This window comes from Eurytemora carolleeae, unplaced genomic scaffold, assembly GCF_000591075.1.
Source record: "Eurytemora carolleeae unplaced genomic scaffold, Eaff_2.0 scaffold155, whole genome shotgun sequence".
NCBI classification, from domain to species: Eukaryota; Metazoa; Arthropoda; class Copepoda; order Calanoida; family Temoridae; genus Eurytemora; species Eurytemora carolleeae.
The window spans coordinates 355,005-379,046 of NW_019396666.1; the positions used below are offsets into that span (position 1 = coordinate 355,005).

Consider the following 24,042-nt stretch of genomic DNA (forward strand, 5'->3'; position numbering starts at 1 on the left):
TTAATGAGCCGAGATGGAATTTAAAGAATTTGAGCCGCCGTTTAAATCTGCCAAAAGCCGAGATGGAATTTAAAGAATTTGAGCCGTGGTTTAAATCCGCCAAAACCCGGTTTAAACTAAGCGCCGGCTTAAATCTTGAAACATTTGATACAATTTTAAGTGGAACCAACCATATTTAAGCCGCGGCTTAAATTTAAACCGCCGCTCAAATTCTTTAAATTCGGCCACCGGTATTGATAATTTGGACTAGGGTTATGTATCACACTCCTTTATGTGCAAAATCATTGGAGGGTGGAAATCAAATCTATATTTAACCAAAATTCCCAATCAGGATAGAGTTGAAATTTTAAATAATGATCAAACTACTTTTAATGATATTAGCAATGTTTGACCAAAAAAACTAGCTCAGAAGTAACCTGTTTACATAATGTAATTTGATGCTTACTTTATTGTAATTAGTATTCTAACAATATCAATGGTTTATCGTATTTAGAAACACATTTAAAAAAAGTTTTTTTCTCTAAACTTCTGTGATGGCGTCCTCTTAAGAATTAGGAAAATTGTTATTGACCACAGATGCTGAAGTCGTCTTTGCCTTTCCTGATACCAGCGCCTTTACATTCTGCCTCGACTTTAGCCTGGAAAATACATTTGATGAAAGAAATTAAGAAAGAAGTTTTTAAAATACTAGAATACTTGTACAAGGCAGGGCATGTTCATCCTATCTTTAAATCGTCTGTTCCGTTTCTTTCGTTTTCGTAAAAGAACGATAATTCGCCTGGAACGATTACCGGTCCTTAGAACTGCGCGTGTTCCTACTTTTTTTAATCGTTCGTTCCGTTCGTTCCCATGAAAAAACGATAGTTCCTCAGGAACGACGGCCAGCCTTAACTAGGACAGGAGAAAGAAGAAAACTGTTTATCTTGATACCAAAACATGATATACAATGATAACATGCAAGTTAAATACATGGTGTCCCAATCGGAATTACGTGACAACTTTTATATCGTCTTCGATCAATGCGGCATTTTTCATGAATACAATCATTACAGTATTCCATCTTAAACATCCAAAATAGAAAACGCCTGGGCATGAGATTTTAAAAATGTGGTCTACCATTTTTGTATTTTCAAAATTGACGGAGATATTGTAAAATTTGTTCAAATTTCAATTTATTTAATAAATCAAAATTGCCTTAATATCTATTAATAACTTCGTCAATTTTTAAGACACAAGAAAGGTAGATCACTTTATTAAAAGCTCGTAAGATTTACAGCCTCGTTTTTATACTTTCTTTGTCATGCAATAAGTATCAGAAATCAAAGACGACTTTAAACTCGTCTCTCAATTCCCATGTTTTTTGGGACTCTTTGTATGATAGATATATTACATAGGAAAAAACAAAAGATATATGCCATAGGCCTAGGCAATTATAACGAACGACAGTCTTTTAAAATGAACAGAAAATTCTGTTGACAAATGGAAAAATTTGTTAATGAACGAAAAGAAACATTCTAAAAAAATTGCACCCTCTTTAACAAATAGAAATTATAATGATAATGTCCGTTTTTGTCCAGCAACAAAAAGTTTAAACGTGTCCAGGGCTATATTGGAAAACATATCATGATGTAAACTGCAGGAAGCCTGATGCAAGATGAAAGATAAACTAGATATAAAATTAACCTTATTAAAGTTTAGTGTAGGAGCTCTGTCCAAGATACATTCAATCCATTTCCTAAAGAAAATCAAGTATGGGTTATGCGGTTATGCGTACTATAATATACTAATAAATGATCTAACCTTCTTTACTGTAAACTGGTGAATGATATAACCTGTTGTACTGTATACTGGTGAATAATATAACCTGTTGTACTATGTACTGTATACTGGTGGATAATATAACCTGTTGTATTGTATACTGGTGAATGATATAACCTGTTGTACTGTATACTGGTGGATAATATAACCTGATGTACTCTATACTAGAGAATGATATAACCTGTTGTAATGTATACTGGTGAATGATATAACCTGTTGTACTGTATACTGGTGGATAATTTAACCTGTTGTAATGTATACTGGTGGATGATATAACCTGTTGTAATGTATACTGGTGAATGCTATAACCTGTTGTACTGTATACTGGTGAATGATATAATCTGCAGTACTGTATACTGGTGAATGATATAACCAGTTGTACTATATACTGGTGAATGATCTAACCTGTTGTACTGTATACTGGTGAATGATATAACCTGTTGTATTATAAACTGGTGAATGATCTAACCTGTTGTACTGTATACTGGTGAATGATATAACCTGTTGTACTGCATACTGGTGAATGATATAATCTGTTGTACTGTATACTGGTGAATGATATAACCTGTTGTACTGTATACTAGTGATTGATTTAACCTGTTGTAATGTATACTGGTGAATGATATAACCTGTTGTACTGTATACTAGTGAATGATATAACCTGTTGTACTGTATAGTAGTAAATGATCTAACCTGTTGTACTGAATACTGGTGAATGATATAACCTGTTGCACTGTATACTGGTAAATGATATAACCTGTTGTACTGTATACTAGTGAATGATATAACCTGTTGTACTGTATACTAGTGAATGATATAACCTGTTGTAATGTATACTAGTGAATGATCTAACCTGTTGTACTGTATACTGGTTAATGCTATAACCTGTTGTACTGTATACTGGTGAATGATATAACCTGTTGTACTGTATACTGGTGAATGATCTAACCTGTTGTACTGTATACTGGTGAATGTAACCTGTTGTACTGTATACTAATAAATGATCTAACCTTCTTTACTGTATACTGGTGAATGATCTAACCTGTTGTACTGTATACTGGTGAATAATATAACCTGTTGTACTGTATACTGGTAAATGATCTAACCTGTTGTACTGTATACTGGTGAATGATATAACCTGTTGTACTGTATACTGGTGAATGATCTAACCTGTTGTACTGTATACTGGTGTACCATTCTGGGGCATTTCCGCAGCAAGACAGAGATCCGCTGTTGAAAAATATTGAAAATGATTTTATGGATTTTTATGGATGGTTAATGACCATAACCATTATTACGGTTTTTTGTGGTTTTTTGTGAAGATAAACTGCATCCTTAATAGATGTTTAGCAAGAACAACATTGTTGACATGGTTGTATGGAAAATCACTAAAAGTTTAAATTTTTAATATTTATTTCCTGACAATACCAACTAGATTTCTCCTCCCCTCCTCATCCTAAATTAGAACTTGATTTAAAGGGAGAGACCGGTAATGTATGATGGTTGAAATAAGTATGCAGTGTTGTGGAAACATGTTTAGGATATATTTAAGACAAATAAAACGTTTTAATGATGTATAATTACCGAGTTTGAGCGCAAAGGCGACTTTCAAAATCATTCATTTGGGTGGTAAGTTTTGAGAATCTAAATTTTTATAAAATAACGACAACGAAAAATGTAACACAAATTCTACAGTAAACTAATTAGTTGTTTAGGAACAGGTTGAGAAATTAAAAATTAATTCTCAACACCAAAAATAAGTAATCTCATTCAGTTATTTGTTTCTGTAATCTCTCATTCTTCACAAATATTTTTTTTATTGAAAAGACGATATTTGAAGATTTTGTAGAATTCTGCGAACAAATTTGCAAAGAAAAAGAAATTCGATATAATGATGAAACAGAAATGATTGATTCTGACATTGCATGATTTATCAACAAACGATTCTCAAAATGTAGCCACCCAAATGGATGACTTTGCGTTCAAACTCAGTAACTATACATCATTCAAAATTTCTCCACAAAACTACATTCTCAGCTCAACTACCATATATTGCCGGTCACTCCCTTAAGAATCAAAACATTATTAACTTTAAGCTTGGAATGACAAATGTCTTATGTTTCATTATTTCCCAACTTTTCTTAGTTTAAGAATGCATGGGAAGACCTAGGGTTGATACTTGTTTTAAAAGTTGCAACTTATCCCACTACCAGTCGAGACCAAAACCTTTTATTTTTTGTTAGTGATCCAATCTTTTAAATGGTTTCTGCAAAAAAAGTACACTTAGAGCTGAGCAATGATTTACTGAGCTGCTGCTGATTTAGGGGTTTGCCAAAATATTCGGACAAACACACTCCTACAAAATAAATGTATGACCACACAACAACAGCTCTGGGTAAAGTTCCATTAATAAAAAGAAGTTTTAGAAAAATGGAAAAAAATTACCTTAACAATAAAAAATTATGCTATTTTAAAATTTTTTAAATGTTAATAACTAACAGGCAATTTTTCTAATATTCATGCCTTACCTGGATAGCTCTATTTTTAAAGTTTGCTGGCTTCAGAGTTAAAAGTCTGAAAATTATCAAAAATATTTCAAACCTGAAGGAAAAGGGGACCCCCACTATCTCCTTTACAAGCTGCTGTTGTAATACCATCATCCTTTTAAAACATTAATAATTGAAGTTATTTTATAGATTTGATTAATTGATTATAAATCAAAACATCTCATAAAATGTCACCTTTTTAATTCCATTGGCACAAATTTGTTCATCAGAAATTCCCATGGGCATTGTTTTACAAAATATCTGCTTCTTTCTCTACACAAATATAGGTAATATTGTTAACCATTAATTTCAAAACCTCTGTAAAATGTCGTCTTCTACTGGAATCTCCTGTCGGAGACAGCCAAACCAAATTTTCAGCCCGCAAATTCCATTGTCCTCCTCCGACGGAGCTTGAAATATTTCGTTGTTGTGAAATCATTAAAGTTAAGCAAANAATAATCCTACCAGGCTTGTGTCAGTTAGAAAAATCAGTTAATAATCCTACCAGGCTTGTGTCAGTTAGAAAAATCAATCAATAATCCTACCAGGCTTTTGTCAGTTAGAAAAATCAGTTAATAATCCTACCAGGCTTTTGTCAGTTAGAAAAATCAATGAATAATCCTACCAGGCTTGTGTCAGTTAAAAAAATCAATGAATAATCCTACCAGGCTCGTGTCGGTTAGAAAAATCAATCTATAATCCTACCAGGCTTGTGTCAGTTAGAAAAATCAATCAATAATCCTACCAGGACTGTATCAGTTAGAAAAATCAATGAATAATCCAACCAGGCTTGTATCAGTTAGAAAAATCAATGAATAATCCTACCAGGCTTGTATCAGTTAGAAAAATCAATGAATAATACTACCCGGCTTGTGTCAGTTAGAAAAATCAATCAATAATCCTACCAGGCTTGTGTCAGTTAGAAAAATCAGTTAATAATCCTACCAGGCTTGTGTCAGTTAGAAAAATCAATCAATAATCCTACCAGGCTTGTATCAGTTAGAAAAATCAATCAATAATCCTACCAGGCTTGTATCAGTTAGAAAAATCAATCAATAATCCTACCAGGCTTGTGTCAGTTAGAAAAATCAATCAATAATCCTACCAGGCTTGTGTCAGTTAGAAAAATCAATCAATAATTCTACCAGGCTTGTGTCAGTTAGAAAAATCAGTTAATAATCCTACCAGGCTTGTGTCAGTTAGAAAAATCAATCTATAATCCTACCAGGCTTGTGTCAGTTAGAAAAATCAATGAATAATCCTACCAGGCTTGTGTCAGTTAGAAAAATCAATCAATAATCCTACGAGGCTTGCGTCAGTTAGAAAAATCAGTTAATAATCCTACCAGGCTTGTGTCAGTTAGAAAAATCAATCAATAATCCTACCAGGCTTGTGTCAGTTAGAAAAATCAATCAATAATCCTACCAGGCTTGTGTCAGTTAGAAAAATCAATCAATAATCCTACCAGGCCTCTGTCAGTTAGAAAAAAATATGAATTGTTAACTTACCCTAACTCTGGGAGCTTGCAAGAAGGTATTAATCTGATTGATGCACTCATTCGTGTTCACCAAGGTTACATTTATTTCTAGCAGTTTACCACCTTTATCATCTTTTTCGGTCTTTCCAAACCCCTAAATTTATTTGTTTATAGTAAATAACATTAACATATTCTCAGATTGTGTGAAAACCAACTAGTTGTTCTGAGAAACTAATGTTTTAAATTGTTTAAAATTGAAAATTCTATTTGAGGAAATTAGATTGCTGTAATTAGGCTGCTCTTTTTTTGGTGGTCACTTAGGGTGGCCATGGAGATGGTAAATCTGAGAGTCTTACTTGATTTTATTTGGAAAATATTGATATTCATAAATTGTTTAAAGCAATGATTGCAGAATGCACATCCAAATAGATTGTTAGGTACAATAGATGGCAACGTAGAATTTGAACACTCAGTACAGCTGTATTCTTACGTCAGAAGTGTCAACTCAGTATTGTGGCTGACAAAATTATTAATAATAGTGATTATTTTAGAATAAAGAGCTTACCTTACAGTGAAAAAGGTGCAATTTCAATTGTTATTTTTTTCCGTTTTTACACTTTTTATTTGATCTTGAAAAACATGTCAAATAATGTGAGAAAATTTCGTTTTCCTTGTTATATTTGACATTTGTGACATCGTGTATAATTGGTCCATTTCTCTGTTGCCACCTATTGTACTTGATAATCTATTTGTGCACATCAATATCACACCTGAGCTGTAGCCACTTTGTCAGGTAGATCAAGACCTTTATCTAGACAGATTGGAGTATCTCCAAACTCCTCTGGTTTAAACTCTACACGACGTCCTAGTTCTATAAGAGCTATGTCAGCGTGTAGTTCTCCGTATCTGTATCTTGGATGGAGATAAATATTTTTGACCTCAACTAATTCCTGAAATAACAAGATGTTTTATTTTCAAAATAGCCAAAAAAAAGTCTTGATTTAGAGCCTTTTTTTTAATTATACCTAATAAATAATGAAATAAGTTTACAAAGTTAAGCCATTCTATTTAAAGTCTAATACAGTATCTTGAAAGCATTTACCTTAAGGCTTGGTATTGTTGTCCTTAGAATCTGTGACTTTATCCTTCTTTCTCCATCTAGGGTGGGATTAATTTCATCAGAGCAGTGAGCAGCTGTTATCATCCATCTGAATCAAGCTTTTTAATTCATTCAATATTTTTTATAATTTCAGAAAACATAACATAACTTTTTTGTTATGTCTTAAGCTTGTGTCCATTTTCAGGTTTCAATTCATGATTATCAAGTGAACTCTGAAAAGGTGCAAAAAAAGTTTTACAAATTTCAAATTTGATTATTCCAAACCTTTGCTCTTTTTTACTAGATTAAATTTTGACCCTGAGATAAGATACTTGCTAAGAACAAACCAAAATTAGATAATCCTTTTTTGGTGAAGTTTTTCTCTTTTTTCTTTTTTTTCCCTTCTACTAAGAAAAGCAAGTTATTACCCATCAACATTATAATAAATAATTATAAAAAATGATTAAAAAGAATATAAAGATTCTGTATAAAATCCTACTTGTCTGCTATTATTGATGCGGAACAGAAGACTGTTGTGTTAGAATTAGCATTACCCAAAGCTGTGTCATCTTCGTTGTTGCTAAAGGAAGTACAAATTAGGTTTTTTATTAATTATTTTCTTCATGTTTAATGCTATACTTTGCCTGCTTTTGTTACCTTACTTCACAAAAATTTGCATCAGTATCTGCATCCTCTGCTCTAAATATATTTAAATGTCATCAAATGTAAAAACAAAATAAATCAAAACATTCATACATAGAAACATAAAACACAACTTAACAAGAAAAGTGATCAAAGGAATTAAGTCTTTGCCACAACCTCTGATTTTCTAATCCCTTTATCTGTTGTAGAGCTTAGATTTTCAAACTATGAATTCTGTTTCAAATAGTCTAAGTTTGAAATATCAAAGGTTGGCACCATCAGGTTGCGCGCAAAGGTATAAATTAAACTATAAATTTAAATGGGGTGTATGGATAATTTCAAGTGACCTTACATTTAAAAATGGTACTCTTTATCTATATTAATGAGTAATCTTTTCAAACGTTTTAATTGCTGAACACTTACTTTTTAAACTGTTATATATTTAAAAAATATCAATGGCTATGATCTAAAAGTGGCAGAAAAATAAATTTTACTTTTGATTTTTGAATGTTTGAAAACCGCTTTTAACATTAAACAGTTGATACTTTGAGTTGCGTTAAGTAACAGATCAGATGCGTTGAAGTTCTTAGTACACAGCCTACTGCAGCTTACAGGAATTCAAGAGATGACCAATTTATGTTAAAATAGAGAAATCTATCTACTTTATGAATAGTCATTGCCATTTGATAATCGGGCATTGCCATTTGGCCTCTTTGCATGGAGGGTCACTTGAAATTACCAAAAAGGATGATTCCTGTCATACTTACTTGGCCTCTTCTGACGTCTCATCAGAATTTTTGATGACCTCAAGACCAATGCTTTCAAGAAAGTCAAGATCTTTATATCTGAAAATAAGAGTAATTTAAATGTCAATGCAAATCAAAATGAAGAAGACATAAGTTTTAGAAGTGATTGGTTACCTGCCACAATCAAAGTTAGGATCTGAAATACGAGAATATGATTTCCCTTGATAGACTTGCTTCTCCGTGCTTAAGGTTGATAAAAATCCACATGATCCACAGCTCTCTCTAGAATATTAAAGTGTATTCAAAATGTGCCAAAAGACAAGTAATAAATATTTATCTCGTCATTACATGGAGGCAATAGGGTTTGAGTAAATATAAGAGGGACTAAGCTTCCCAAACCTTGTTATGGTCCTCAAGCCTGCTCTAGCGGAGCCACTTTGCTACATAGCAATTCTCAAATTAGCAATATTTTGTAGAACACAAGTGATTTTTTTTCGCTTAATTGGTATAGAATCCTAATTTTAATTCTAAATAAGCGATTTATTTTTATTTTTTAATTTAGAGGGTAAAATTGTAGAATATATATCATTGCTTATACCTGCAACTTCATCATGGATAATAATTTTGAAATAATTTTATTTAAAAGTTGGAAAACGTAATTGAGCCTTTGCCACAAACTCAAATTTTCTTATAGTCAGATTATTTGATCCAACAGAATTCATGGTTTTAAATATCTTAGGTCCACAACCTTGGGTTGCAAAGATACAGCGATGAGTAATTAAGAATTTGTTACAAAGACTTAATTATTTTATTTGCTGTATGCAAACCCAGGGGTTTTGGAACTTCCTTCTACATCCTTATATGGAGTATTGACTCCACAATTGTCTTTGGTTTGGTTATTTGTACAGTGGTAGACGATTATATCAAAAGGATGAAGACGACTTTTTTATTTTAGTTTTTATTGTTAACAAGTTTTTTTTCGAATTACAAGTTTACAAGTAATCAAAAAGAAGCTTTTTTGATTGACAGCTTCTCTTGACTTTTTTGTTTACAAGTATCAATGCTTAACAGCTTGATATGAAATCGAAAGTTGTCTTCGTAATATTGATGTAATCGCCTACCACTATATATAAAACAAAACTAAAGTTTGAAAATTCTTCCCAACATTAATAAAACAAATTAAGAGTTATTTAAAACTAAATTGAATAAATAGGTTGCATGAAACAATTTCTTTTTCTATTATTGTCTAAGTACATTTCTCATCATAAGATAAATCCATTGAAGGCAATTATAACAGTATAAGATGTGATGTTAGTACCTACAAGAATGGGCCATGAAGAAGGAATAAGCAGTACAGTATCCTTCCCTAGCCCACTGAGGACATAATGGGAATTCATCCACACACCCCTATTGAGTAGAAACATTTTAGAAATGAGGATTAGAGGACAAACATTAATAGTTTGAAATATCTAAGGTCTACAACATTGGGTTACAAAGATATAGAGATTAGAAAATTAGAGTTTGTGGCAAAAACTCAACTCCTTTCAATTTGCATAAAGGAATTTATTTTCCTTTGATATATCAAATTTAGATTATTTAATCTAACAGAACTCAAAGTCTGAAATATCAAAGGTCAAGACATTGAGTGTTGCAAAGATAAAAAAGTTAGAGCTTGTTGCCACTTCACATATTATATCATATATATTTTTTTTGGTTTTGCATGAAATTTCCCAGTTACATTGATTTATTTGACAGTGCTGGTCAAATTTGTCCATTTTGTAAAAAAGTAACATTAATGATTTTCTTGACTTTCCCTGTAAACTATTTTGTCAGAACGTAAATGGTGCAGATGCATTTAGGTTCTATTAAAGCCAATGTTACATGGACATCTTGTAGATAATTGACGTCCTCTGGACATCATTTATACGTCCTATGGTGTCTAGGGATAATTTGGATCATCTTTGTTATTTAAAATCCACCAAATTGAAGGAATCATTATTTTCAAAAGTTACAAAATGAAAATTACTATGTTGTGTGTGTTTGCATTCTTAAAACGCCTTAAAGGGAGTGACCGGCTATGTAAGATCTGTAGATCCTGAGTTTGAGCGCAAATTCGACGTTCAAAACTCTTACTTTGGGGGTGGATACGTTTTCAGAATTAGTTTTTTTAAATTATTAAATAACGACGACATGAAATGTAAAAAAGTTCTACAATAAACTACAGACGTCATGTACAGGAACATGTTGAGAAAAAAAAATTAATCTTATCATCGAAAATAAGTAATCTTGTTCAAATATCAGTTTCTATTTTGATGCTCAAACTTAGGATTTACATATCTTTAAAAAGTTTAATATGTCTAAAATGAATCCGAAAGAAGTTTTCCACAACACTGCATACTCAGTTCAACAATCTTACATAGTCGGTCACTCCCTTTTAAGTCATACTTTGCATAACTAATTTTTATGATAAAAAGATATATACCTTGCTGCCGCAACGGTTGCAGGACTCCATACATCCTTTCATTGTAAATTGAAACATGTCAAGATTTGTCACAACATTCTGATACGGATCAACCTCACTAAATATAGAATTCTGATACGGATCAACCTCACTAAATATAGAATTCTGATACGGATCAACCTCACTAAATATAGAATTATTCTGATACGGATCAACCTCACTAAATATAGAATTCTGATACGGATCAACCTCACTAAATATAGAATTCTGATACGGATCAACCTCACTAAATATAGAATTTTCTATTTTAAAAGGGCAGTCAAATTATGGATTAATTGGCATATTTTTAGAGACGTCTGCGGGAACAAATTAGACAACGTTATTAGGGTTAGTTGAAGCAATCTCTTCTAACACTAAATTTTCTTCTAACATTTAGGGAAGACGCTTCAAAGGAATTGAGACTTTGACACGAACTCTGTTTTCTAATCCCAATATCTTTACAACCCAATGATATAGATCTTAAATATTTCAAAGGAAGATTTCTGTTAGATAAAAACATCAAAATTTGAAATATCAAAGGTTTACACCATCCGGTTGCAAAGATATAGGGATTAAAAAATTTGAGTGCTAAAGACTAAATTCCTTTGGGACCAATTGGCATGTTTTAATAGAAGGCTGCGGAAACAAAATAGCCGATTGTTAAAAAACCATTAGAAAATTTGTATTATTTCTTATTCTTACATACACATTACAAATACATTTGGTTTCATGTTAAGTACATTCATCCCGTACCTCTGCCCCTTTAGTTAAAGTAAATTCAACCTATATGAAGCATAAAGTCTGACCGGGTCAACCTTGTTGCACCAGTTGAGTGTCTGCTTTATTAACCCAATGTCCGGGCGATACAGTACAAACTAAGACCGGAAAGGTTGACCCGGCTCAGAAATTCAAATGTACTACGGCTACCCGTGACAAAAGTTACCTTGTAACGAATGACTTGTCCAGTGCACAAGCTCCTTTTTTACTCCATCTTTGACACAGGTTTGTCTGATCCTCACACTTTCGAGGTTTATTGTTGACTGGAAACCTAGGAATATATCCGAAAATGTATCCAGAAAACAGAAAATATATCCGGAAAACAGAAAATATATCGAGGAAAACAGAAAATATTTCCGGACAACAGAAAATATATCCGGAAAACAGAAAATATTTCCGGAAAACAGAAAATATATCCAGAAATCATAAAATATATCCAGAAAACACAAAATATATTCGGAAAACATAAAATATTTCCGGAAAATAGAAAATATATCCGGAAAGCATAAAATGTATCCGGAAAACAGATAATATCTCCGGAAAACAGAAAACATATCCGGAAAACAGAAAATATATATACGGAAAATAGAAAGTATATCCGGAAAACAGAAATTGTATCCGGAAAACAGAAACTATATCCGAAAAACAGATTATGAATTCGGAAGACAGGAAAATATATATGAAGACTGAAAAGTACACACATAATCTTTGATATATACGATTTCAGGGGATACATAAAGGGTGTCCCACGAAACATGACTGTAGCAAGACGACTTGAACGGTAAAGAAAAGGCAGACCACATTGAAAAGGCAGACCACATTTTGGGTATGCCAGGACTAGACAAATGTTGTGATTATTGTTTCAAGAATCATACAGTGATAACCAGAAAACTCTGAAATTAGAAGACGACTTTTAGACTCAAGTTACGACTTTAAATATTCCAATTATCATCGGACACAGAAATTGTGCAGTGTAAACAGACCCCTTTCAAAAGTGTCTTATGGTCAAATTATTTGCTTTGTAGCAACCTTAAATACACTTAAGTATTGCTGTAAAGTCGTCTTCCTATTTCAGAGTTTTCTGGTTATCACTGTACATGCTAAAGTAGGTTTACGACTAAATGTGACAATTATGTTCCAAGATTGAAGACGACAGTCAATTCGTCTTGTTGCCGTCATGTTTCGTGGGACACCCTGTATCTCCTGAGAACAGGACTAGGCTCTTGATTATATAAATTCTGTGATACATTCGTGTCAATGTTAAATTTTTTAAAATATATATAATGCAACCCTTGCTATCCTTTCTAAATTGGGACCTTTTCAATTTGTCCAAAATTGTGCAAAACAAAGTTGCAAAAAAGCGGAATAGTGAGCAAAATGACATCTGTGAATGATTGCGCAAATTGCTCTTTTAATAATAATAAATATTTTGCGTTAAATTTCGCGCCAAAAGTTTTGCAAATGAATTCACCTAGTTTTTAGAAAGGAGTTAAAATAAAACAAACCAATTCCCAGGAAAGGTAATTGCTCTATAAATAATATCCTAAATGATACAAAATATACCTAGGGTTCTCAGGAAGTTTAGATGTTTGCAAAATATTTTTGAATGGACAGCAAATCATAAGTTCCGCAGATGCTTCGTCAAAACTGCAAAACCTTGTTGTCTGTTCTAAGGTTTGAGGGTTCAGATCTAGTTCTTCCATTATATTACACCTGAAAACAAAATATCTTTAAAAGACATGTTTATTTTTTGTTTCTCAGAAGCAATGGAGAAATTCATAGAAATAATCACTTTTCGAGTCAGATTAAGATTGACACAGATTAAGGTTTCCAGGGTAATGTTGTAAATCAAGCATTGTCATCTTTGCATGGAGGGTCTACATGAAATGTGAAATCCTAGATTTTAATAAAGAGTTTAAAAAGAGAATTACTAACTTACTAAAAATCAACTAAAAGTTTTCAAAGAAATTACAAGTGTACTGACTTAAAGGGAAGTGCACGCATAATTTTCAGTGAATCTACATGCAAGGATAGCAAAAAGTTATCTGATCAATAATGTGGAAGATATTGTTGTTTATATAGGTTTAATTCTAATAATTCCCATATGCTGTCCTGCAATAGAAATTCACATGACACTTTTGTTAGAGAAACCACAATTGAAATTAATATTTTTAGGATTCATAAACATTGATATCCAATTCATATTTGATCAGACAAAACTTTTAAAGGTACTCTTGTGAGTCGGAAATTGTCATTTTACATGGCGGGTTACGCTTACATCTCCTTTTAATGTGTTCAAGAGATAAGCTATATTTGTTATTACCTTGAGAATGGAGTACAAGTTGTGTTAACAACACCTAGACAGTTAATCTCCACATTACTCAGTAAAACTTCCACCTCTGCGATCTAAGTAAGGTAAACGTTTATGCCTTCAGCCTTTCAATTCCATTTTTAAAATCTTTAAAGTCAAAAGTTTTAATAAATAGGAAATAAGGTTTAATAAATAAGAAATAAGGTTTAATAAATAGGAAATAAATTTTTATAACAAAATATGAGTTAACCCTAAAAATGCAGAAGGGTAAACTCCCCTTTTAGAAGTTAGAACTCAATGATGAATAAAAAATGCTTCCGAAGTTAAAAATTTTTCAAAAATAAATTCTTTTAATTTTTCAAATTTTCCGACATACTTTTTGCATTTTTAAAGCCACACTCAAACCTTTTACAAATACAAATAAACTAAAATGGAATTTCTAATTTGCCACAAACTTTTTAACTTTGATTATTTGATCTCGAGCAAAGTTCAAGATTTAGAATGAAATAGTCAGGATGCAAAGACACTGTATCAAGTAATGAGTTCCAATTGTAAAAATGTTTTGTTCTTACATATTCATAATCAGTATTATATTCATTGTTTGCTCCATCGTCATACTGTCTTTGATCTATTCCATCATCATATTGGCTCACATCTTCTCCTCCAACTGTTAAATCATCTAAGCATAAAGATCACTAAATGTTCAAATTAAATGTACAGTTTGTCAAAAACTAATTTTTTTTGTTAAAAACGTAATTTGAAGTGACCCTCCATGTAAAGAAGGCAATGCCGGATTTACAATGGCACTCTTGAAAGCTTTGTCTGATCAAGTATGAATTAGATATCAATGTTTTTATTCCTTTAAACTGTATTTTCATTTGAGGTTTCTCTGCCAAACCTCTGCTTGTTTATTATAAGCAATGGAAACTCAGAGAAATATACACTTTTCGTGTCATAAAAACAACGTTATCTTCCACGTTTTTAAAATCAGATTAAAGGGAGTGTTCGCGAAAAATGAAAGGGGGTATAGGCTTAATGCGATAAAAAAGCGCTTTTGATCGCTACTAATCTTACTTCTATCTGTTGCGTCTATAAGGAGAAAATTGATAAAGACGTCTCATACCGAAGAGCGTAGCGCCCATACAAATTGAGGAAGTTGGAACATACGACTTAGACCGTAAAAAAATTAAATTAATATCACAAATCATTCAGATATTACAACCTATAGTCATCGATTATCTTTCGCCACATTTGTATATATTTAATATTTCATACTAGTTTTGATTTTGTTTTTTAAAATAATATTTAGCTTACAACTTGTTTTCGAACATTCCTGGAAAATATGAAAATGTGGTCTTCATTACCAAAAATCCTCGAAACAGGAATAAACGTTTTTATAAGTAACTCTCAGATCATAACAATTAAAACATATTATGAAAAATCAACTATATATAAATGTGGCGAAAGATAATCGATGACTATAGTTTGTAATATATGAATGATTTGTTTGAAATTAAATTGATTTTTTTTACGGTATAAGTCGTATGTTGCAATTTTCTCAATTTGTATGGACGCCATGTTATTCGGTATGAGACGTCTTTAACAATTTTCTCTTTATAAACGCAACAGATGGAAGTAAGCTTAGTGGCGATCAAAAGCGCTTTTTTATCACATTAAGCCTATACCCCCTTTCATTTTTCGCGAACACTCCCTTTAAGGCTTCAAAGGTACCGTTGTGAATCGGGCATTGTCATCTTTTCATGGAGGAGTTTAAATTACGCCTTTTGTCCCTTTAAATCTAGAAAATACCTGCTGCAACGGATTCTGCAGCATTGTCGTAATCGTCGTAAACAGGCTGAATTCATCAATATACTTTCGTTTTTTCAAACAACAGAAATGTCAAGAAGGCAATATTTTGGACAGGTTTAATGATCATGAGGATAGTCTATCTATATATTCAACGTCTTTTTAGTGCTTTTTATCAAGTATAAGTGCTCTATCCCGATGTCATATAGATTCAGTCTATTTTGACTTTGTCACATTGGTCGTTTTTGATTTGGGCTTTGATTTTACCGCTCTAACTCTCAAATGCCTTTCTGTAGCCCTTTACATGTTCATTTTACGATTGTAAAGTTCCTTTGTTAGCTTTGGTTTTTAAGAAGTAATTGGCAAAATTCTCATAAATTTTAGCTTGAGAGCTTGCAAATTTTAAATCACAGTGATATATTTTCCACATTTTGTACGCAAATTCCACATTTTGTAAATAAATTTTCATTATGTCACATCATCAAATGAGAGACTAAGCTTGTCAAAAGGCAGTTAAAAGAACATTGATCTAATTGAACAACAGGGTGTCCCAAAAAACATGGGAATTCAGTGACGAATTCGATATCGTCTTTTAAAATAATTCTTTGATTTAGTATAGTGATACCTACTGAGAAAGCTGTAATCTGTAAGAGTTTCGTCTGCTATGTTCACATTTTGTTTGTTAATGTTTTGACTGCATACGGTTGTACTTAGTATAACAAGAAAATTGCAGTATACAAACAGAGTAAACTTGTCCGTCTTCACTGTTCATCTTGCGGAGACATTATAGACACATCTTTACAGTCTTTTACCGTTTTCATAAAATAAACTCTAGCAGACATAATAATATTATTGCTTTTGAAATTAGGTATTACAATGCTAATTCATAACAAAGGCGATATTGAATTCGTCACTGAATTCCCATGTTTTTTGGGACACCCTGTATTAAAGATAATTAAACAGATTACTGAAAAATAATTCATTCTTCAATGCGTATAACGCTTATCTCGCAACTTCCCCTCCAAAAAAACTGCTGCAATTATAATTTTGTAAGTAAATAAGCTGCTGCATTTAAAATTTTGAATGTATTTAAGCTTCTGATATTAAATTTTATAAGTAATTAAACTGCTGCAATCATAATTTTGTTAGTAAATAAGCTGCTGCATTTAAAATTTTAAATGATATAAGCTTCTGATATTATAATTTTGTGTTAGTAAATAAGCTGCTGCAATTTTAATTTTGTAAGTAAAGAACCTGCTGCCATTTTAATTTTTCGACAATGGAAGTTTTTTAACCAAGTTCAAATTTTGCAAATGAATTCTGTGTAGAGACTGTATGTGTAATTTCCATAGATAAATAAATAAACATAGATAGCTTATGTACGCCAAATCACCAAGAATTGTACAGTCCGCGAACTCATACTTCTAGGGGTCAAAGTGTACTTCATTGATAAGCGGGGTGGTTTGGTGTTTTAATGGATTTCATAATAGAGTGTAAAATAACTCAGGGAATGGAACTTTTTGAACAACAATATTTCACTGAGCAATATATCATACTGACGAAAACTGAGGAAGGACATGAGAAGGACTGAACTAACTTAAATTTCTCTCTACAGAACTCATGTACACCACAAGTACTCAATGACATAAGAACAGCCAATGTTCACAACCGACCTAGTTAATCTATTGAATATCTTTAAAACATCTCTGTACATTTATATCTTTCAAGATGAAAAATGTCGTCTTATCTATCTTTATCTATGGTAATTTCAGGTGATTCTCCACGCAAAGCTGGTAATGCCCGATTTACAACGATACCCTTGAAATCTTAATCTGATCAAAAATATTTAAGAGAAAACGTCGTTTTTATTACTCTAAAAGTGTTTATTTCAGAAAAGTGACATTTTCAGTTTATAGGAACAAAAAATTGGATATTTAATTTATACTTGATCAGAGAAAACTTTAATGGGTACCGTTGTAAATCATGCATCGCCATCTTTGAATAGAGAGTCACTTACAATTACGCTTATAGCAGCTTACAGCAGCTTACAGCAGCTTACAGCAGCTTAAAACAGCTTACAGCAGCTTACAGTAGCTTACAACAGCTTACAGCAGCTTAAAACAGCTTACAGCAGCGTACAGTATCGTACATCAGCTACAGCAGCTTACATCAGCTTACAGCAGCTTACAGTAGCTTACAACAGCTTACAGTAGCTTACAACAGCTTACAGCAGCTTAAAACAGCTTACAGCAGCGTACAGTATCGTACAACAGCTACAGCAGCTTACAGCAGCTTACAGTAGCTTACAGTAGCTTACAACAGCTTACAGTAGCTTACAACAGCTTACAGTAGCTTACAACAGCTTACAGCAGCTTACAGTAGCTTACAGTAGCTTACAACAGCTTACACCAGCTTACAGCAGCTTAAAACAGCTTACAACGCTTACAGCAGCTTACATCAACTTACAGCAGCTTTACAGCAGCTTATAGCAGCGTATAGCAGCTTACAGCAGCTTACAACACCTTACAACAGCTTACAGCAGCTTACAACAGCTTTCAGCAGCTTGTAGCAGCGTACAGCAGCCCCCTTTTACTAGAAAAGTTATGATTTCCTGAGTATATGTTGGACACCACGCATCAGTGGGGAAACATATTGATACCTTTGTATCAATATTCCTGGGACAGCACACTACAGGATGGATTCCACGTTGCTAGAAAACAACAAGGTTGAAAAATAATGGATTGAAAACTTAATTCTTTCCCTCAATGACATTTTTCAATAACAGAAATGAATTTGCCTATTTCCAAAAATAAAAATATAAAACAAAGGAATTGAGTCTTTGCAAGAAACTCAAATTTTCTTATTCCTATAGCTTTGCAACCTGATGGTGTACACCTTTAATCCTACAAAGTTGGATTGTTTTACCTAATGTAATTCATAGTTTGTAAAAATATAAAGATTAGAAAATTATAGAGTTTGTGGCCAATACTCAATTCCAGGAAACTGTAAAGGGTTTGTAAATTTGCATTTGTGAACCTTTGAATTTTGAAATATCAATGCGTAATTAAAATCAATTCCTAGCTTTCTTTTGTTTACTTAATTGTTGTTTTATAAATTTTGTGTTTAAATAGACAAACTCATCTCACGAAACCTCGATTCAAGAAGAAGAGGGGGTTATTCAGTACACATACTGCAGAGTCTGTAGGGATTTGTTAAAACTTCAATTTTGGTATATATTTAGATCAGATATTTAGGAGGCATTTTGCAGTTGTACACATCAATATGAAATGATCTGAGAGATAGATAGATATTTTTCCCCTAAAATGAAAATAATTATAAGAAAGCAAACGAAGAAAGCACTGAAAAGATAACATGTTTTTAAAAATACACAAACAAACCCAATTTTTATAAAATAGTACAGTTTTGCCCAGCTTGTCTGCTGTACTCAGTACACTGAACCTCTATCAATATACTCTGTATTATAAAAGTATTGTAATTGTTCAGGCCCCAAATTATGTGGGTTGTTCTGAAGAAAAAGGTGAATACCCCTTGAATGGCCGATATATTTATAGTGCACTGTTGGACAAGGAACAGGTTTATAATTTACTTATCTTTGCAACTGATCAAGACTTCTTTCTTCTACAGAAGAAAAACAATCTTGAGCTGAAAACTATAGAATTGTGGATACTGAGATCAATGCTTGATCTTCACTTTTTATTAATTTCAAGATTAATTTATTCCTAAGTTTGTATCCGCAAAAGTGTAAATAACTCAACCAATCGAGTGGCATTTGGAGAAACCGGAACAGCCAATCAGAGAAGCCGGGAAATTTGAAATTTTGCGCGCCATTGAATGAGTGAACTCTCATTGGTCGGATGCAGGAAAGTAGAAGTGTTCACACTGGATATTAACATTAACCCATCGGGATTAAAGATATCCCATTCTTAAGTTCCCATAATTTAAATACTTGACAATTTTGAAGATTTTCATCCTATTATTAAAGATAATTTGGTAGTGTGTTCTAAAGTTAAATATTTAATAATGCCACTGTTTCATGCACTCAGAACAGAGTTTGTCTGGATATTAAAAGTATTGTTTTTAAAAAAGCAAGTTAGAATTTTATTATGGCATTGTTTATAATAAAAGAGTTCACAAGAACGAGGAGAACCAAATTTTATAAAAAAAAAATACATCAATATGACTTTAGATTTAACGATTATTAAAATAACCGAAACAACAATTGGAAAAGTATTAAAGACCCATTAGAAGCGTGACTAATCCCGAACAAGATATAGTAATGAAGATGAATATAGAAGGAATACAGAAACTCAAAACATCAGGGATGAGGTACACGCTGATACAGGTTTTGAGGGGAAACACAGCCTTCAATAGACTTTAAATCAAATACCATAAACTGGTTTTTCACCCTCCTCACAATGGAAACTCGATTACGCATGGCAGACCTCTGACAATGATAGGCAAAAGACACACTCCCGTGTTTTAAAGCGATGAGACAGCATGCTTAGCGGGTTATTTTTTCTTTAAAAAATCTGTTCACGTGAGAATACACATTAAAAGTGAGGACTACGGTATTTCTCATACCTGTTACCCTTACACCTCCATCCTCATCCGCCTGCCTCCTAAATTCCAACCTTATCCTTCTTCACGAGCAGATATAGTGGAACTCAGAAACTGCTTTGCTGTGGAATCGTAATCAAAACTTTCTGAGAGAGATCATCATTGGTTGCATTGGGTGTTCCTTTCCTAGGGGGTACATCTAAATCACCTTGAAGCTAGCCGAATGCAGTTAAGGCTAGGAGGCCATTTAATTTCTTTCTAAATTACTGCAAGACACTGATACATGTAATGCACCTGACAAAGGGAAGTTCTCATTACACAATGTCAGCAATAAACCTGCATAGATGGCCGATATCAAAAACAACTAGAATAATTACAGAAACTCAAGAGCTGATATTGAAATACTACAAATTGCCTGATCAGCATCTCGAATCTGCATATTAACCATCCTGGGGGGGCGGGGGTATGCAGCTAATTGAATGAGCAAAACAGGACAGCCAGGAAACAAGAAGATTTGAAAAATGATTATCTGCATTCTGCATTAAATATATGGTATCAAATAAATTGTTTCATAAAAAAAAAAAAAATTGATAAAGTTAAAAAAAAACCATTAGCAGACATCTATATTCAGGGATATTTATGGATCCTAAAGATACGAAATACAAAACCTTAAAAAATAATTTAATTTTTTGTTGTTGTTAAAAGTTTAGGTATTTCTTTAAAAATTATAAAACTTAACCCGTAAATGGATATTAGATGCAAAAAGTGACGGTTAGATGGCATAGCAGTCAAAAACCTTTTGTAACAATATAGCATGTCGTGCCGGTACAGGCATAGGCCTACTTAGGCCAGCACGTTAAAGCTGATTAGCTATCTGTATATATCTGTAAACTGTGTGCTTAATTACCTCAGTGCTTGGAGCTGGAATAGGGATTTCAAGCCTGCCCAGACTCTCACAGTCCTGTAAACACAAATATTTCGAATAAAAAAAATTGCTATCACTATTTCACCCTAAACTGGACGTTCGGTGCGTACGGCAGTAGCCTGACCGTACTGCAGTAGCCTGACCGTACTGCAGTAGCCTGACCGTACTGCAGCCTGACCGTACTGCATTAGCCACCGTACTGCAGTAGCCTGACCGTACTGCAGTAGCCTGACCGTACTGCAGTAGACTGACCGTACTGCAGTAGCCTGACCGTACTGCAGTAGCCGGACCGTACTGCAGTAGCCTGACCATACTGCAGTAGCCTGCCCGTACAACAGTTGCCGGACCGTACTGCAGTAGCCTGACCATACTGCAGTGGCCTCACCGTACTGCAATAGCCTGACCGTACTGCAGTAGCCTGACCAAAATAATTGGAGGTTGTGATGTAAATTTTAATTTTACAAAACTCATAAATAATTTATACTGAAAAGAAAAGGATTAATAAAAAAAACAATTCAGCCAATTTAAAGATAAATACTGTAGTTAGACATTTATGTTAATAAATAAATATTAAATATAAATATAAATAAATGTTAAATCAAAAGAAATGGAGTCTTTGCCACAATCTCTGACTTTTTCATCCCTATATCTTTGCAACCTGATGTCGTAGACTCTGTATTTCTGATGCATATGAAATCTGTTAGAAATCTGATTATGAAATATCAAAGAGGTGCACCATAAGGTTGCAAAGATTTAGGGGTTAGAAAACTTTTAAAAAAACTGAAGAGCTCTTTTGATAAGTTTCCATTAATTTCAAAATCTTGATTGAAATTTAGCTCAGCCCTGCTCAGTAACCATCTCACGAAAAGTGTTAAGCATAATCCAAAAGAGATATATTGATTTTTACCAAAAACATTCTGTTTTTATAATAATTTTGCCAGCCCATACTTGCAGTACCTGGATATATCTAGATGCTCCTTTATAATCTAGTTCAGCGGGAAGAGAGCAGAAATCAGAAGGAAGTTCAGGAACATAACTGTCTTCCCTTTCTTCAACTGTAAATATTTAAAAACATTTTAATAGAGAAATTCTTCAGAGAAATTCTGAAAACTCGGACTTTCTAATTTCTCTATATAAGCAATCCAATGTCGTAGACCTTTTATATTTCCCTAATAGATCAGAAAAAATAAGTTTGAAATATCAAAGGTTTACACCATCAGGTTGCAAAGATATAGGTTTTAGAAAATCAGAAATGACTCAATTTCTTTGTTTTTAGTTGCAGTATTGTAACCTTTAAATTAACATTTAAGGAGAAAGTTGATCTAAAAAAACAATTTTAGACATTAACACTAGACACTAGACAGCTGTTGTCTGAAGCATTTTGTCTTTTTCTTGTTTCTTAGAAACCCGATATTTTAAAGAAAGTTCCATTAGCCATAAGTTTGAAATATCAAAGGTTTATAATCATCAGGTTGCAACGATATAAGGAATAGAAGATTAAAATATATAGTATTCAGTTCCCAAGTCCTGAATTTGTATCTTTTGATACAGGGCTACCCACAAAGGATGAGACTTCAGAGACGTTTGGCCGGGTTTAGGGAACATATATACGAATGTGTTGTTTTTATTATATAAATTTATAAGGAAACTTAGCTTACCAATAGGAACAGAGAACACACTCTGCAGAAATGATTTTTAGTCATAAAAAAATTAATAAAAACGACAAGAAAAAAAATTAAATAATTTTACGAATATATTTAAATTTCTAAAATAATCATTCCTTAAAAATGAAAATTATTTTTAGTGCATACATCAATATCATTTTTGTAGGAACAAATCTGAAATGATAACGACTAACTATATTTTTATCTAAGTTTACAAAGTAGAAAATATATATATCATGACGTGGCTTCTGGAAAACTCCCCCTATTCTTCTCCTGTGCCGCGAAAAGGTTNATAATAATAATAATAGTAATATTAATGATAAAAATAATACTAATAATAATCAAAATAATGATAATGATTGTATCAATAATAATAATGATAATGATTGCATCAATAATAATAATGATAATGATTGCATCAATAATAATAATGATAATGATTGCATCAATAATAATAATGATAATGACCTAAATCTAGTCAATTCATGCAGTGAGAACTTTAGAATTCTGGAATAGAAAGATGACTTTAAGCCGAATATCCATGAGAACAGGTAACAAAATTGATGAATAGGGGAAAACCCATCATTGTGGTATGAGAGGGACCCGGATTAACAATAAATGTAATAAAGGCAGGGTCTTAATATTACCTGGAAAGATAAATGGATAAGGTGTTCATGTACTATGCTAAAGATCATACTAAACCAAGAGTTTAGGGGGGCCAAGGATGTTGGCCTGGGGCTACAGAATACTACGGGTTCTGATATCCCTACACCCGGGTACGCTTCCATTCAGGGTTCATAAATAATACATGCCTTAAGCGGATTAACCAGACTACCTCAGGCGTGAGGAATACACGTGTCATTAGGGGGAGTGCTAAGGGGTGGGAATGCCTGGGGCCAGGAACAACCCCAGCAATTCTCTTTAAATAAATAAATAAATAAGTTATAATTTTGACTCTGTGCATTGTACACAGACCCGTTTTACTTTAGAAGATGATTTACAAGATGCTGATAAAGCTATTTGCATAATATAAACACACATAAAATTGATTAAATGTCGTCTTCCTTTTCCACATTTGTATGTGTCCTACTGTAATAATTACTGTTAAATGATTATTGTTTCTAAAATATAGTTAAAATCAGTGGCAGCTTCA

At 32.7% G+C, this 24,042-nt stretch overlaps 1 protein-coding gene across 1 annotated transcript; it reads right to left on the reverse strand.

Moving 5' to 3' along the window:
- Positions 1-430: 430 nt before the first annotated feature.
- On the reverse strand, positions 431-23,087 carry LOC111707106 (uncharacterized). The gene is made up of 25 exons (XM_023480105.1): positions 23,006-23,087; positions 22,884-22,905; positions 22,183-22,280; positions 21,208-21,261; positions 18,334-18,432; positions 15,726-15,771; positions 14,489-14,595; positions 13,929-14,011; positions 13,169-13,318; positions 11,772-11,876; positions 10,811-10,907; positions 9,647-9,735; positions 8,503-8,610; positions 8,350-8,427; positions 7,598-7,639; positions 7,440-7,520; positions 6,944-7,049; positions 6,612-6,791; positions 5,873-5,995; positions 4,560-4,637; positions 4,420-4,479; positions 3,237-3,274; positions 2,989-3,048; positions 1,684-1,735; positions 431-638 (listed from the first exon to the last, which is right to left on the reverse strand). Exons 1-25 carry the CDS (start codon positions 23,045-23,047, stop codon positions 564-566), a joined length of 2,073 nt encoding a protein of 690 aa, XP_023335873.1. The 5' UTR covers positions 23,048-23,087; the 3' UTR covers positions 431-563.
- Positions 23,088-24,042: the final 955 nt, after the last annotated feature.